This window comes from Neolamprologus multifasciatus, chromosome 17, assembly GCF_963576455.1.
Source record: "Neolamprologus multifasciatus chromosome 17, fNeoMul1.2, whole genome shotgun sequence".
NCBI classification, from domain to species: domain Eukaryota; kingdom Metazoa; phylum Chordata; class Actinopteri; order Cichliformes; family Cichlidae; genus Neolamprologus; species Neolamprologus multifasciatus.
In genome coordinates, this window is record NC_140455.1 from 26863163 (window position 1) to 26881059 (window position 17897).

At 39.6% G+C, this 17897-nt stretch overlaps 1 protein-coding gene across 1 annotated transcript in view; it reads left to right on the plus strand.

Annotated features, from left to right (window-relative positions):
* Positions 1 to 17897, plus strand: part of LOC146499527 (protein O-mannosyl-transferase TMTC2-like) — a 63007-nt gene that overhangs the window by 36306 nt on the left and 8804 nt on the right. Inside the window, exons 3-9 of the mRNA XM_085137257.1 lie at positions 5257 to 6091; positions 7012 to 7126; positions 7822 to 7907; positions 9796 to 9980; positions 10224 to 10302; positions 12378 to 12499; positions 15671 to 15752. Of these exons, the coding sequence (XP_084993383.1) occupies positions 5257 to 6091; positions 7012 to 7126; positions 7822 to 7907; positions 9796 to 9980; positions 10224 to 10302; positions 12378 to 12499; positions 15671 to 15752 (1504 nt within the window). The remainder of the gene's footprint in view (positions 1 to 5256; positions 6092 to 7011; positions 7127 to 7821; positions 7908 to 9795; positions 9981 to 10223; positions 10303 to 12377; positions 12500 to 15670; positions 15753 to 17897) is intronic.

The following is a 17897-nucleotide window of genomic DNA, read 5'->3' on the forward strand; positions in this document are numbered from 1 at the left end:
CAAGGCGGCTTTAAACAGCACAAATATGAAGTCAACTGTAGGGTGCCCTGTCTTGAAACATGTTTTAAACACTCTGCACGCTACAGTGTCAACAGGCACACCACACACTTCTGGGATTTATAAAAGCAGAGTTAATAATGAGTGGCAGTTTAAAGATGAAGGCTTAGGAGCTATGTTTTATGTGCAGAAAGAGGCAGATGGAGAGAATATTAAGTCAAGGGAGAATGTGGATAATAAAGCAAAAGAGAACAAAAAAGTATTTGAACGAAAGCTTCAGAAATTGATGCTGAATTTCCAAATGAGGATCCAAAGTGGAGGAGATATGTGGGAGAGTATTAGGTTCGGATGTTTGACGCGAGCGTGATGCTACATTTGACAGCTGGCTGGGGATTATGCCAGACATTCTCCGTGGATACACGCAGATCTTGTGAAAGCTAGTAAGAGTAAGAACCATTTCCCAGGAATTTCACTCCGACTGATAACAGTAAAATTTTTAAATCACAAAGCCCCTTCAAAACTTTAAAAACAGACCAGTGGTAAGTCCAGGATCTGTTGAGTCTTGAATCCACAGATAACAATGAAAAGCAGTGATATAGATGACTTGCAATGCAGTCTTATTTCAAGACAAAAGAACTTGTGGTTTAAAAAAACTAAATATTTACACTTGTAAGCTAGCCCAGACATTCAGGATTATGAATTTGAAGGCAAATTCTCAGTATGCTCACATCAGTCATTCTGCTGCTACGTTTCGACTCCCTGCTTCGTAAGGATCCCTGTGCATTACTCATAGTCCAGTGGACTACTTTCTGTGTTTACTTTCACATGCATCAAGAGTACCTGTATTGCCTTAAACAATGCTGACACTCTTTCAAGAAAGCAGTTTAAAGGCCAAGATAATACAAAGGGTGACCATTTACTACCATCTGTCTCTGATGCTGTGTGACTCTGTTTACTATAAACAGTATACCGGCCATGCATACTGGCCACTGCTGTATTTGAGTGTCCAGGGTGTAAATTTGTCTGCTATGCTGTACTTTACACAACAGAGAGGTAAAAGTAGCTTAAATGCAATGCAGGCTCTACTATGCTATGCTCACAATCCCACAATTCAGTTTTAGAGTATATAATAATGTAGAGATTAGCTTCCTGGTTTAATCCAAAATATTTTGCAAGGCTTTACATCAGATGAGAGAATGCGGTTTAAGCTGTGGTTTCCGTGTCTGTGGGTGCCTGGAAACCTAAACTCAAAATGTACTACACAATAGGCACATAAGCACACGTTCCACGTATGTGAACTGGAAAGCAAGATGACAACCTCTTGACAGTGCGCCCGCTTGAAAAGAGTAGAAACGAGGGAGTGGAAAACTAACAATGAAATGCAGTCGGAACACAAAACAAGCATTCAATTGACTCGTACTTCAGTGCAGTTGATGTTGACAGTGCATGGCACTGCAAGTGGAAAACGCCTTTTGTGTGAGCCACAGAATTCTGTGAAATAACCACACCGATGAAGCGAGTAATAGTTTGTGTCACGTTTCTGAAAAGGTGCTATACCTTAGCTTCTCATGCCTGGAGCACCTTGCCCATAGTTAAAAAGCACCTTGGGAATGGTAACAAAATTGGATAAATGGCAAATATCAAAGATCCCCTGACACATGCTCCTATGACCTCAAAATAGCAATTTACTCTATAATATTTGGATGAGTTCTTTGCTAAGTGGACAAGATAAACAGACTTTTATAGCAGTTAGAAGTTGGATCTGTTAAAGGAATGATTGTTTTGTGTGAAGAGGGTAAAGCTGGGTTAGTGGAGATCTGTTTTCAGCTACCACATAATATTCTGCTGACGTTAAACTGACTTTGCTGAAGCAAAAAACAGTTTCCTCTAAAATGCACTAATGAAAGGTGGTGTTAAGAGTTATTTGCTCTCTGAATTTTTGAAGGCGCAGTGGTGCATCACTGGAAAGTAGAACTAGCAGTGCACCCCACCGTTCTGCAGTTTGAGATGTGTGTTTGTGTGTGTCTGTGTGTGCAGCTGATTGTGAAATCAATTAAGGAACAGTTTAGAAATAGACAAGCCATCGAGTAGCAGAATGAAACCCATTCAGCTTTACCACAAATGACTCTCTTGCAGGAATTGGCTAATCTTCCAATACTGAGCAGAAGTAGGTTTCTCTGTCAGTTGCCTCTCTTTACATTCAGTGTGGTCTCATCCATCAATAAGCACATCCCACCTTTACTTGTGTAAAAGGCACTCTATTTTATCCTTTGCGCACCACCTTTTGGCATCTAAATCAATATCCAATTTTTCCTCGCTCATTTGCCCCCTGTCTCTCAGAATGCTCTAAATGCTGAAGTCCTTAAACTGGTCCTTTTTCATCCTACAGTTGACAACTGATCTAGTGTAACTAGGCTTCTTGCCTCATCTAACTTCTCCAAAGAGACCATGCTTTTCCTTTTCAGATCTGGAGAAATCAACCGTTTAAGTGGAGCCAGCAGGTCAGGGTAGATGCTAAGCCTCTTATTCTAATCCTAGCATGGGCGTGTTATGGATAACATGAGCACGCGTGAGCTTACTCGAGCATGCTCATTTCATCAGAGTTCATTAATGACACGGCTGATTTGCTCTTTGTGCATTGTGAAGCTGTAAGAAATGGCAATTCATATTGCGTGGATTATACAGCGGAGTATAAACGATTACTATAGTGAATAAACTTACTTGGAGATAAAAGCCAAAGCTGTGCTATACTTGATCAACAACATGAGTTGTATGAGCTCTTGTAGTAATTTTCAGATGTATTAAAGCATTACGGGTGATAATATGACTACTAGACCAAAAGTATGTGTGCTCCTCCTGTCCTGGGCATTGATAGTACACATTATAAAAACACTGTGAGCATGCACTTGTATACACACAGAGAGCTCAATTCCCTCAGGATATTGTAGGTTCAAATAGAGTTCATATTACAGCAGTGCTTGGATAATAAATGGCCCCAGAAAATAGGAAGTTAGCAGCATCTCTGTGATCATCACTCATAGTGTTATGCCATGTTCAGTACACAGTAATATAACTAACAAACACTTTTTAGTTGGTGTGGCGCCACACTGTCTGTGTCAGTAAGTCTTTGACTATATGACTTTGAAGAGTAATCAGTGTATAAGAAATGAAGTCAGGTTTGCTTAATCTTGTCAAAAACATACCACTAAATCAGATTTGAGCAGTAATTGATTTCACAACGCATCATGTCAAATTGTGGTATTGAGGAAGTCTGGTGTCACATCTGACAGATAGGAAACCAAATTAAAATGGTCTCAAAAGCATCACTGGTCTTACAGCTCCCTCAGATTTCACCTAACAAATGTAATTTAACCAATCTGTGACCAAATGTTAACCAATCAAGGAGATCATAGACTGTAAATTATAGATGGACATTGCCTCTGTAACGTCAGCCATTTGTGTATACTGCACGCTGAAGCCTCATTGTTGGCGTTTTTGATCAATGCCTTGTTTATTTCTTGACCATTTTTAAGAAGGTGTAAGTTGGTTTGCATTGGAAGGATACAGATAACTGCTAAGGAGCTCTAAGAGACTAAGAAAAATACTAGAATATGAATCATTAAAACAAGGGCTCAAACTTCTTAAATGGGCTGTACCTCAAAGCAGGAAATATTATTTGATTATTTGATTAACTCCATTAAAACTTCTCCGAAAGGCACTGACTATCAGAGATTCAGCTGAGTGACTTGAATGGGTGAGGTGAGGCTTAGCAGAAATATTTTAACAACAATTACCTAAGTTGGCACAGCTGTTAATTAGAGCATCCACACCCCTAATTTTGAATCTTAAGAAAATCCAAACAGGTAGGTAGGTACAGAAGCTTGTTTTTGCCACTGAAAATTTAATTTTTTTATTTTTGGGGGGGTTAGTATGTAGAAATTTTGAGTTACTCAAAATTTTGAGATATTAGTCATTAGATATTTAGAGACCAAAGCAGCAGCTTAAGTGGATTAACTCTCATTTGGAGCCTCAAGCGGCTGTAAGAACTGCAGTTTGGATTGTTTAGTTTATCTTTCTGTGGAATGGGGGGGTTGCTGGGTGTGATCTGGCAACCTTGTCATGTCTTAAAAACTGTAAACCAAATTGCAGTGAAAGGATTTTTATTTTATTTTAAAAAAATCCTCTTTCTACTTCCTTTCAAGCATGCGCTTTATGAATAAGCAACAGAGCTCTGTGCAAAATTAGAAAGGTTACACAAACTCTATTTAGTTCAGATTTTATGGGTTCCTAAACAGTTGTGTGGCAGTTTGGTCAAAGTTGCTGCGTGACAGAAAGAAATAATAGTGATTATGTTATAGAAGTAATGCTCTTATGAGATGTAAACAGCATAGATCAGAACAATGAGTCCTAAGCCGATTACCAGTCACACTTTCTGCAACAGGCAGAAAGAGTTGGGAAGAAAACCTCCACTGTTTCAAATTTACTTTGGAGTTGCCTACAATGAGATCAGAACTGAGGGGTGTGTGTGGAATACTAATAAACTGACATTTTTTGAAGTTTGTTGATTTTTTTTTTTCTATTCTTTGATTTTGGACTTTTGAGATTTTCTCTTGTTATCTTTAATATAACTTTCTGAACATCAAAGGTTTATTGGCAAACCAGTTGTGAATTTCAAATTAAAAATATTTCACCACTTTGAGTAAGATACATTCAATCTGAAGCAAATATTTCATCATATAAACAATCCTGTTGCTTCACACTGAAACTGACATCAACGAGAGCGCCCTGCTTTCCAGATCCTAATGTGTCTTTCACCAGTTTGCATAGTGTTGTTTCTGGCTTTTTGTGCATTTTAACTTTAAGAAGTCCGCCAGTGTTGCAGTATAATTGTTCACGAGTGTGGTTTAAACCCCAGGCAAAAACATTCCAGGGACTGTTTTACATACTTTCTTTTTCTCTGTATTGTAGGAATGAAAAGATAATAAATTAAATAATATTTAAGCAAGTGCATATCTATAAATTATAATGAAACGTTATTACTTATTACAACACAGAAAAGGATCTTGTTCATATAGACTAAAAAAACACAAACAGGACTATGTTTTGCTTGAGGGCTGATTTTAAAAGGTCTGATATACGTTTAGGAGCTCTCTAGCAGGAAGTGCATCAGGTGTTCTTGAACACAGACAAAAACCTTTGGCTTTGACCTAAATGTTGATTTAGGTGTTTCCCTTTAACATTTTTTCCCCTACTTTTCAGAAAAAGAACATCAATGTTTTGCTGAGTCTTGGCATGCTAGCTTCCTGGGGAGTACTCTTGCTGTCAGCTCGCCTCTACTGGATGGGCAATAAACCTCCAAACTTCTCCAATTCCGACAACCCTGCAGCCGACTCGCCTCATTTCCTCACTCGAATGCTAACGTTTCTCCACCTGCCTGCTGCCAACGCCTGGCTCCTCCTCTGCCCTGACAAGCTCAGTTTTGATTGGTCCATGGATGCCGTGCCCTTGGTCAGGTCCTTGGCCGACTGTAGGAACCTTCACACTGTTGCCTTTTATGTTGGAATGAGCATTCTGGTTTTGTTTGGCCTTCGTGGTCCCACCTCCAAAGTCAAGGAGACCAATGGGAAGGCCCATGTCACTAATGGGAAATCCATCACTAATGGTAATGGTTACCACGCTCCTGATGCAAACCATAACACAGAGCATGGCTCTCCAAAAAGCACCCTAAATGGCTCAGCTGGACTGCACCACTGCCCTCCACGGACACCCCTGCCCCCTACAGAAAGCCTAGTACTATTTTCATTGGGCATCCTTTCATTGCCTTTCATCCCAGCCACTAACCTATTCTTTTATGTGGGTTTTGTAATTGCAGAGAGAGTACTATACATTCCCAGTATAGGCTTTTGTCTGCTTGTTGCTGCTTGTGCAAGAGCCTCGTTTGTTAGACTGAGGACTAGAGGCTGCAAGGCTGTGCTGTTGTGTCTCTGTATGGGTCTAGTACTGCTGAATGGACTCAGAACTGTTCAAAGAAACAAAGACTGGAGCAATGAGGAAAACCTCTACAAGTCTGGGATTAATGTGAATCCCGCTAAAGGTAAGAGGGCCACTGGCTATCTTTAGATGTAAGTAGGAATCCTCTTACCTTCAGCCTAAAGCAAGGAGCAAATTTGAATGACTGAATTTTAGAGCTCAATTGATACAGGAATTTTTAGGACTAATAGCGATGTTTTCTTTCCAGCACGTAGAACTTAAACAGAATCTTCATGTGTAGTTATTTATTATTATTAAGATATGCCAGTACAGATATGTCAGCAAAATTGGATAGTATATCTGCCTGCCGATAAATCATTCAAGCTCTAGTTAATTTTACAAACTCAAAGCTAGCTTATCAATCTTTTGGCCACAGCAACCGTTACTATAGCTATGAAGCTGTTTTTTTATTAGGGGAACATTACGCATCCATTCATGTTATTCTACAGGTAACATTCAAAGATAACGAAGCAGTATCACAGCATCAATGAATACTGCTAGCTACTCAAGATGAAAGGGAACAAAGAACGCAAAAACTCTGCTTGGCAAATGCATTTTTGCCGCTTGGATTTTGTGCTGTGTTAATATTTGTTTCTGTACGTCTTTAGTACATTTGAGACATTTCACTTGTTTTGTTAAAGATGGAAAAAAATGGCATGTACAGCAAATTTTTAAAAACTCAAACAATACCCAGTTCTACTTAATATGCATGTTTTTAACTGGGCTGAGATCTGAAACCCACTGTGGGTACCTGAGAAAATAACAGAAAACTGCTTAGAGGATTGTTACACACTTGCCTAAGAATACTTAAATAAAAAAGAGAGCACTCTAAATAAACAAGTAAGCATGAGAAGTACAATTAATTGTTTTTATCAAGTGATACTAGTTTATTTTAACAAATTAGTGTGAATAACTGCTTTTACATGAACACCAACTGCATCTTTTTTTCTGCTGTATAACTCTTGACTGGCACATTTCCTCTAGCCTGGGGAAATTTGGGGAACGTACTGAAGAACCAGGGCAAGATGGCGGAGGCAGAGAAGGCATACAGAAATGCTCTGCACTACCGAGGGAACATGGCTGACATGCTGTATAACCTGTGAGTGATAAAGATGCCCGTTCCGCCTCCTCGTGTTTGCATAGTCTTGACACAAACAAGTTCTGATTCCTACCATCCATCACTTTAGATCACTGTGGAAAAGGAAGAGAAAGGAGAGAGCGCATATAGACACAGAGTGACTAGCAGGAAAAACTTACAGAGGGCACACAAGAATAGATCTAACACAGGAGAAGAAGCAAATGAAATACAGAGTATGGCTTGACGCAAGAGAGTTGTGTGTCCCTTGTGGCTCTTTGTACCTTCTGCTGCTGATTTGATTAGTCATGGTTTGCAGGGTTTGGGGGAGCACAAAGACACTTAGAATCCTGCAACACAAGGTGTCACAGATGCCAAAACCTCATAGCAGACCCGTGTCTGTAACTCTCATGCAGACACTGTTTTCCTTCCCACTCCTCCATTCCCTCTCAAGTTACGGGTGCCAAGAAACTGGCAAAGAAACAAAGAGAGAAGGGAAAACTGAAAGGTGTTTTGCATTCTTTAAAACAGAGGCGCTACCTGAGCTTGATGGATGGTTGGCTATATTGGGATTATATATTAGTATATGGGATACGGGAAGCAAAACCTGCCACTTTCACCACTCATTACTTTGATGAGAGGTTAAAGCTTACTTTGCATGCAGAGTTAACAGAAACTGTACTGCAGCTTGTCACATCTTTGCGTTTTTCTTGGACCAGGGGTTTGCTTCTGCAGGAGAATGAACGCTTTTCTGAAGCGCTGCGTTATTACAAACTTGCCATTGGGAGTCGGCCTACGCTGGCATGTAAGTAAATCTCGGAGAGTCTCATTTTCGTAAATGATCTATGAGGCGGTCAGCCTGAGGGGAAGAGCTGTCATCAATTAGACTTTTGGGTTAATTACACTTTAATTTTATTGCTGAGGTGGTTATTCTTTTTTGCATGGACATGTAAAGGGCCAGTGAAGTAATGCAATTCAGTCCTGTGCTTGAGTGTTCACATTAGATGAGGGTCCAGCTTTTACTCTACCAAGTAGAGTAGCTTTATTGTTAGCTTTATCTCTTTTTTGGCATGTTTTTAGTTATGTGTCCTACTTTTCTCTGCTCTGACCTCAAGTTCTGCCTCCTTTAGGCTGTATTATCATGTTTTTCTGTGTAGATCGTCAAGTTTTTTTCTTTGTTTAAAGCTTTTTTTTTTTATGTTTATTGCTTCTATTTACAGTTGATAATTATTTATTTGAACTGTTCTTTTTCCAGGGTGGAATAATTGTACAGCATATATATTTGACCTCAAAAAACAGGAATTTTGGCTGCACAAGTGTGAATTTATTTTGGATTTTCGTTAAGATCAAAACTATACATACATGCTCAAATATATGCACATTCTCATTTCCATCTTTTAATAAGAGGTGTTAAAGGTTCTACGATGCCTTTTAACCTGACGAGTTAAAGCCCTATTAACTTCTTGCTTGTGATCATGATTGACTACAACTTGCTGCTTCTGTTTGCAAACATTCATGCGCTCATTGGATTGACCAAAACTCAGAACAATGGGGAAGTCCAAGGAACAGGAGTGAAGCTCTAAGAAGGAATTGGAGATTTACACAAACTGAAAAATGTCTATATTACTATACCACTACTAATTCCAAGATTGGCTGCTTCAAATTCAACACCTTTAAATTTGGCTGAAGTTTGTAGCTCACATGGACAAGTGAAATGCCTTATGGCAGGGGTTTCAAACTCCAGGCCTCGAGGACCGGTGTCCTGCAGGTTTTAGATCTGTCCTTGAACCATAAACAGCTGATTTAAATGGCTAAATGACCTCCTCAACATGTCTTGAAGTTCTCCAGAGGCATGGTAACAGTAATCATTTGATTCTCTTGACCCAGGGTGATTTTCTAATACCTGTAGGACACCGGCCCTCGAGGCCTGGAGTTCGACACCCCTGCCTTTTGGCCACATGAGATACAGATTGACCTATATGTCCACAATGATAACAGAGATGTTTGGGTGAGTAAAGGTGAGGCTTTCAAGGGGTGGCTAGGTGGTAGCATCATGCTCCGGGGCTGGTTACTGCCGGTGGTAACGGGAGTAACAGTACACTGCACAAAGTGGATGGAATAATGAAGAAGGAAGACTACCTCTTCAAATTCACTTAAAATCAACAAATAGATGGTTTAAATGTGGGCACAATTGGGTGCTCCAACATGGCAATAATCCCGAACACACAGCAAAACTGGTTTTGGAGTGACTAACTTCTGTAATGGCTTTCCCAAAACCTGACCTCAACTCTATTGAAAATTTGTGGACTTTGTTTAAAAGCCTGGTCTGTGCCAGGAAACAAACCAATTTAAATTTAGTTGAAGTCAAACTTTCTAAGCGACATTTAACCATATATTAGTGAGGCTGTATGCATACATTTGAGCCTGTATGTATAGTTTTGAACTTGTGGTGATTAGAGAAAATCCAAAATAAATTCAGACTTGTTCACCCAGTTCTTGTTTTTTAAAGTCATTAAAAATGGAAAAAGAAACAATTAAAAACAATGATTAAAATCCTAAAATTACCAGGACGTTTTGTTCCATGATGAGTGTATGAAAACTTCTGAACACAAATGTATTTATGTCAAAAGACATTTTATATCATTTCACATGCCTTTAATTGAACCTGCTTTTTCTTCACTCTGAACTCACAGCGGCCTACTTGAATATAGGAATAATTTTGATGAACCAGGGCCACCTGGAAGAGGCCAAACGCACCTTCCTTACTTGTGCTGACATTCCCGATGAGAATTTGAAGGATCCTCACGCTCACAAGAACTCCGTCACCAGTTGCCTGTACAACCTGGGAAAACTGCTCCATGAACAGGGCCAGCAGGAGGTCAGTGTGTCCCGTTTGTGGGAAAAGGGCCCAGCGAATATTTGAAGGAGCTGAGAAGTACTTGTTTTGTATCTCAGCTTTCATAACATGAATAAACAGAGAAGGACCAAAATAATTTTTGTAACGCTTTCCATTAGGACTTTGTCCGTGCCACTTGTGATTTAACTACTTAGTTAAAGGCCACAATTATGGTGACGCGAACTGAAAACTGAACTAGCTGAATTAACTATTCTCTTTCTACAGGACGCCTTGTCTATTTTCAAGGAGGCAGTGCAGAAAATGCCAAGGCAGTTTGCACCACACAGCCTTTTCAACATGATGGGTGAGCGACTACCTTTTTTTCACCTATAATATCTGTTTTAAACAGTAATAAAAAAAATCTATTTTTAAAAATCACTACAAATGTGATTCCTGCCTGAATGTTAATAAGCATCTCGATGAGATAACGCTACCATTTGATCTATAAAATTACACATTCATGAGCTGTGAAGAACACAGTAATAATGTGGGTAAAAGCTGTGCAATCTGACATTATTGTTCCCGTCTCAAGTGTTGGCCTTCTGGCTTGTGAGAGCTTAAAATGTGAGTTAAACAAATTGCCATTTAATCATTGCCGAGGAACCCCACCTGTTGGATTCCACCACTGTAACTCATAAACGATGTGTGCACACACTTTGTGTCCTCTTGAGGAGAAGTGAAGCTCATCTGTGGAACGAGTCACATCCCCCTCTTTGTTATTGTAACACTAATTACATTATTGTAAACTCATCCCGATGACATAGTTGAGATTGCAGGGAGATGTCTGCATAAATTCCTTTGACAGGCAGGCTGAAGGAAAATAAGATTTGTGTTTAGTCAGGTGGAGAGAGGGATTAAGGAAGAGTGTTTGGATTAGTGTAATGGGAGGGGATACTGAGTATATGTCATCAGCCTATCTTCCTACTCTAGGGGCCAAGAGCATGCCCTCACATCCAACAACATCTCTGAGTTTTTATAACCAGCTTTTGTCCTTTCAGAGAAACTTCAGATTTATCTACATTGTGGTCACTTCAGTCAGCATGGGGTTAAGAAGAATTTGAAGTTGCTCAAATGACCTATTACAGCGAGCCATTATAATGAGAACCAGCATTACATCATTATCTGTTTATCTCAGATCCAGACAGCACAGCGTTAACATCCATGAATAAATTAATCAGTTAGACTTCCAGCATGTTCTGCTGTTAGATGAAGTTCAAAGAGCTTCACAGATGACTGACGAGCTAATAACAAGTCAGAATAAATGTAATAAAAACAATGCAATTAATTATAGATTAAAAGCACCTTAAAGAAGACTAAAAAGACAAAAAAAAAGATCAGAAGGAGAAGAATCAAATAGGATAAAATAAGCACCCTTAAATAGATTAATATTGTAGGAGCTACAAAAAATGACTGGAAAAAAGAAATGCTGAAATAAAATAAAGAAAAATCTAAAAAAAACAAAACAAAAACTGATTAAAACTGACACGAATCAGTATCCAAAAAGAGCAAGAACAATTATAACTGTAATATATAGTACAGAGTGCAACAGTGCTCACCCACTTTTGTAAAGGCTCCAAATCTAATAACTGATTGCCCATTCAGTTTCTCCATTGATGTTTCTGAACGTCCTTGCTTAAAAAAATGTTTTAAGCCCTGAACCAAGCCAAAACTGACCTCCATAAATCAGGGGTGTCACTGTTCCAATTTAGTATTGTGAGTTTTTGTTATGAGCACATGCCATCACATCGCAGGCTCAGCTTATAGTAAGTCTTCTTTGGATGATTCTAACACTATGGCTCATAATCAAGAATATGAGAATATGAATGAGATTTTTACCTCTAGAAGCTCACTGTACTCAATTCTAAAATATGGTATTATATTTATCTTGTTGTTTTTTTAAGTTTAGTTTTTTTTCTTGTACTTTAATCAAGAACAGGTTCTTATTTTCACTGAAAAAGGCAAAGCCCCTTGATGAAATAAGCGTGTAAATACAAGCAAGTGTACAAGGGTCAAAACACCAGCGTGACTGGGAAGCTAAGAGTGTTGGTGAATATGGCTTAAGCCAGATGGTTTAGCACGTTTTTGTGTTTGAGGAGGCAAGGTGGCCAAGTGTGGCACCACCTGCTGCAGCTCGAAACCTCAATGATCATTGAATTTATAAAAGGAAAAAGTGTAAAAAAAAAACAAACCAAAAAAGACACAAAAATAAAGACTAATTGAATGCTAATACTAAATTTAACAGCTATAATTTTTCTCAGCTCTTAGCATGTTTTAATACAATTTTTTAATAATAAAAAAATCTTAAAATGCATATGCTAAAAAATCATAAAACAAGTTCCTTTTATTATTGATATTTTCCATTCTCCTCTCTCCTTTCAGGAGAAGCCTACATGAGGCTGAACAGGCTGGAGGAAGCAGGTCACTGGTACAGAGAGTCCCTCAGGGTCAAGCCTGACCACATCCCTGCCCACCTCACTTATGGAAAACTGCTATCCATCATTGTATGTTCCCTTACAGACACACACACACTCACACAGAAAGAAGCAGAAGACAAAGCATTATCTTAGTAATGACTGCAGTGGTTAACTATGTGGCAGAGTGTAATTAAATGGGACCTGGAGTGGCACAGTGGAATGATGAATAATGCATATAGAGCAACTTATGGAGCACTGGAGCAGGGCGAACCCATCCTATTGATTTCCCTGCAGAGACTGAAGAGCTGTGATAACTGTTATTACATATGGGCTTTCTGAGTATGAAAGGCAAGGGTGGATTCAAACGCATGAATTCATTGTGTGTGACCCTTGCAGCTACTAGTTGGACAGAACTTTCACACTTTTCACACACTTTCCACACAGTGTGAAAGAAAAAAAACTGAAGGCAGAAATGTTAAATAGATTTTGGGTGACCTTAGGATGATCCTGATCCAGGACTGATGCCAACAAACTGCTGTGTTGGAGCAGGGTAAATACATGGCTGACATCTGAAGGTCAGGGAAGCAGGTAGTTTTTCTGGTGTGGATGAGAGCGATCCCTCTGTGATTGGATGACCCTGATAAACCATGTTTCTTTTTTTTTTCTGTCTTTCATTACATGTGCCTGTATATTCATGGGAGTGTTAGAAGACATCCAAGGACACACAAACTTGCCCAACTTCTAAATGTTAAACTTCCTGTCACTTCCTGTACTTCCTCCACCTCTCCCATTCCATTAAACAAAAACAAATACACATGCATGTGACAGATGTGTGAGCAGCTGAGTCAAGTTTAGATTTGGGAGACAAACTGTGTTTCCTGCGTAACCTTTTTTAACGACGCTGACCTCTCTCCTTCCACGGCTTCGGGTGCTGAATAAAAACACAACCGAGCTGCAGTTACAAAACCGTTATGTGCACACTGGCAGCTGCAAACCCTAAGGGCTTTAAACCTTACCTCTGACCAGTTCCCCATCTTTGCTGAAAGATTTAAAGATATGCAGCATATGCACACACACCTTAAGTAGGTTCACATTAGAGTCACCGAGGGTGGCCGGACATCTGCTCTGCTCCCTTATGCTCAAGGGGCTCCAGATCTATGCACTCCCCACGAGGCCACCTCCACTACTAGAGGGCTTAAGAAACATGAGATTGGATGGGCTCGGGACAATAGGCCAGTGGATGGGCTTATTATTCAATTACTCCCCTTCCTTATTGAATCACTCCATCGGCTACATTTCTGGCCATCCTGCTAGAGTCAATCGACAATGCAGACAGGGGAAGGAAAGGTCAAACTCGAGCCTTGTACTGTGGTTCACCCCAGCCTGCACTGTTTTTCTTTGAAACGTGGAATATTTTAGCTCGAAAGCGACCACATTTCAGCTTTCAAAGTTGCCCACAAAAAAGCTACATGTGTAAATCCACAAAATAATAGGCAGAACCTGATAGTCTCGCACACGTCCACATCCGTGAGCAAATAACAAGTGCAACTCCAAAGCCGCTAGTGTACTCTTTCCACTATATTACAGGCCTCCTTGTCTGTCAGACGTATCTTGCTGGAGTCAGAGTGGTGTGGTGTGCATTAAGGAAATTTGTGGTCATTCAACACCATGAGACTTATGACTTTAATCTCAGCCGTATATTTAGATAATTCGGCGCTAATTCTAACTATGGTCTCGCACTGTGGAAGACCGCACGATAAAGTACGTAGAAGCACCTAAACTAACCTTTTACTCAGCTACAAATCACGGAATATCCTTTTGATAGTTGTTTGAAAATCATCCTTTTTCCACTGACCTGAACTCGTCCATAAATCTGCTAAATGATGATTTGCTTCTACCTAAATGGACTGAACCACTGTACTTTCTGATGGATGTTTAGGGAAAAGGTTTAATTGAATGTAAAGAGTATGAAGCCAAAGAAAATGTGAAATAAGCCATCTATGCCTGATATTCGGTCATTCAGAGCGATTGGCGGCACTGGGAGAAGCTAATGAAGCAAGCCTAATGAGCCCTGCCCTCTCATTTCTTGTTGCATGACAAGTCCGCTGGCAATATAGAAGCAATCGGCGCTGACGTGTGAAACAAAAGAGATGGAGAAATTCAGCCTCGTGAACAGAGGCAATAGAGTCTGCACACAAATGCGCCCACACCAACACCTTGGAGGTTTTTCCTCTAACGGTTTGGCATGAGAGATTGTGCGGCTGTGTTTTTTTAATAGCGTCTCTTTTCTGCAGATACGAAGAAGTTGGGTTGCTCTGACTCAAATGAGGCCTGCTGATGCACTACAGTTTTTCAGATGCAAAGAAATACATGCTCAGGCCCAGCTATACATATCGTGTGTTATATAATATGTACTGTGGGCGGTCAGCATAATCTATACCAGGGGTGTCAAACTCAAATACACAGTGGGCCAAAATTCAAAACTGGAACAAGGTCGCAGGCTAACATTAATATTTATTAAATAAAAAAAAAATCTTCCTCCAGATTTAAGAATGAATCTCTTCTTATGGACTCAAACAAGTTTTGCTGAAAAACTGAATATGGAACAAGCAAAGCTTAATACTAAACAATTTATATATATCTTAGCTGTATAATACCAGTAGGCCAGCTCTAATAATAATTTGATATGGCTTGACGGGCCAAATGTAATTAGGCGGGCCAGAGTTTGACACCTATGATCTATACCATTTTAAACCATGTCAAAACAATAGTGTTGTGGTTTAAACATTCACCATTTGCCTAGCTTCCCTGTTCCATCCTGGGAGGAGACGCAAATCCCTTTGGGTTTGCGTCAGGAAAGGCATCTGGTATAAAAAGTGTGCCAAATAAAACATGTTGCGCTACCTACTGTGGTGAACCCTTGTGAATATGGGAGCAGCTGAAAGTAGGTTTAGCTTTTTTAAGGTTTATGTTTTTAACCCTTTATTTTAATCTTTAATATGTATATTAGATTTCAGAGCTGTCTTTACAGCTAAAAAGAATTAATTTGATGGGAAAAGAGGAGCTTATGAATGAACAAGTGTTTGGCAGTATTGATTTACCCCGAAGTGCATTTATTTCAGTATGCTTTCTTTCAGGCCTGCAGTGTTCAGGTTCCGTTGTATAAGTGGAATAATCAAGGATGTAACAAAAACCTCTCAAAAAAACTCATGTTCAACCATCATTTATAATGACTTGAGTTGCTTTTTGCTTTTTAAGGGGCAGAAAACAGAAGCGGAGAGATATTACCTGAGAGCTATTCAGCTAGACCCGACGAAAGGAAACTGCTACATGCACTACGGTAAGAAACATATTAAAAGATTTATTTAGAGACACGTTAAACAAAGCCTATTTAAAAATAGATATTCTAATTATAAAACCATGAATGCCTTTATCTTCAAAGGTGTCTGCCTGTAGTTGACGGACAGTTTTGAAGTTATTTTAGCGACAATCTAGTTTGAAGTGTTTCTCTACCAGCTAAATCATGCATGGCTGCCAGTACTGTAAGGCGTTGCATTAATACGGTTATGATCGGCCTCTGCTGCCTTCAGCTGTGCTCACACTCGCAATTCTTTACCCTCCACAAACCAAGACAAGAACTTAATGGTAATCACCCTGAGAGTGCAATTAAATTTACCATGTCATTTGACAAATAATGTTATAAACCACACTGGTTCCACTCTGATTTCTTATGTAACTCGATAAGAATTATGGGAAAAAAATCAAAGCTGGGAGTTAATAATCCAGAAATGTCGAATCTCTCAGCGCTTTTATTAGAGTTCCGTAAAATAATGGCGGTAACACGCTGTCATTTCATTTTTTTTTTGTTCGTATCAGTGCTGGCACTGTTGGAGCTGTTTGAAGCGTTGCAGATGGTGCAAACACACTCAGAAAAAGCCACGTATGCTGCGTTTATCTGCGTGAGAAGACAGAGTCTGAATACACATTTTACGATTGTTAAACACGGTACCGTGTTCCTCCCACGCCGCTGTTATTGAGGCTTTTCATATCAGCTTGGAGGAACAGATTCCCTTCTGCTCCAAGGAGCTATCTCCGGGATATTCATAGGAAATGAATTCTGTGTTATCCCGCTCAAAGCACCATTGTGCATTGTCCCTTTCTCCTCTTATCTCCTTCTATTCCTCCTGGTGCTTTCTCCGCACTGATATCTTTGGTTTTGAATTTAGATTGGTCAGTGTGTGAAGGGTCTGTCTGCTGCTGACTTTGGACGAAGCAGTTTCCCCTTCTGAAGTCCTTATGCTCTTTCTCTCCATTTTCTTTTTTTCCAATGTTATCTTGTAGCTTTTTGCTGTAAGTGATGTTTATTTGGGCTGCCTCCTCCTTTTATCGCACATCTGGCCGCCTTTTCTATCCTGGGGTCAGTGGATGATCTCCAGGTGTGAGTATGTTAGGAGTGATGCTATCTGTTCACATTATAGAACACCAAATACACGTACAAAGATGTGCTCGGAAGGAAGGACACAGAGGGTGAAAGCTAAAACAAAGACCCCTTTCCTGTCATTGTTCTCATTTTAATGCAGAACCATTTCTAGGTAGTCTCCTTTGGAGTGCACTTGGTTTTCGGGAATCTCAGGCAAACACAGTTAGCATTCAGTGCAAGAATGCAAACAGGCATACACCTGAGTTTATCCCTACATTGCAATTTTTTCCAGCATTCAGTAACATCTGTGGTTAGGCTTGGCTGTTCATTCATAGCCGCTGGTGCAGGGAGTTGAAGGTGCTGAACCAGGTGGCAAGAGTCACACAGGAAAACCCATGAAAACCTGCGTGTCATCTGTGTTCTCAAACGCTGCAGAGCAAAACAACAATCCTTCAGTCTATCACTGTCTGACTTGTCTCCTGCTTTCCCTGCCTCTTTTTCTGTCTCACTCATTTCTTACTCAGCTTCCATTAATCTTCTTTTCTTTTCATTTTACCTGTCATTACTCTTCTACAAGATGTCCCCATCTCATTCCAATACCATTGGTTTGCTGCAGTGCGATAATGAGGAATACAGTTGTGCATTTGCTTGGTAAAATTGAAAAGGAAACAAAAAGTCCCCGTAGCTCTGGTATCTTTATTTTGTATATAAAGATATGCTTAGGCACAGTTATTTTTAAAACTAAATGCTAATGTCAGTATGCCAGAATTTTCAGTGTTGATGCAAAAAGTCTTATTAGTAGTAGGAATAAATTGAAATTTTGAACTAATAATGGCCCTATATGAAATGTACTAAAATATTTCTACATCTAGTAGATGAATTGAATCTGAAGCATAATGATACATGTTCTGGGCACTATCAATATATTTTAATAAAGAGACATCATTTGGAAAAAACTGACAGGATTTATTGAGATACAGAATTCAGTTTCCATCCATCCCATCCATTCGCTTCCGCTTATCCTTTTCGCGGGGGGCGCTGGAGCCTATCCCAGCTGTCATAGGG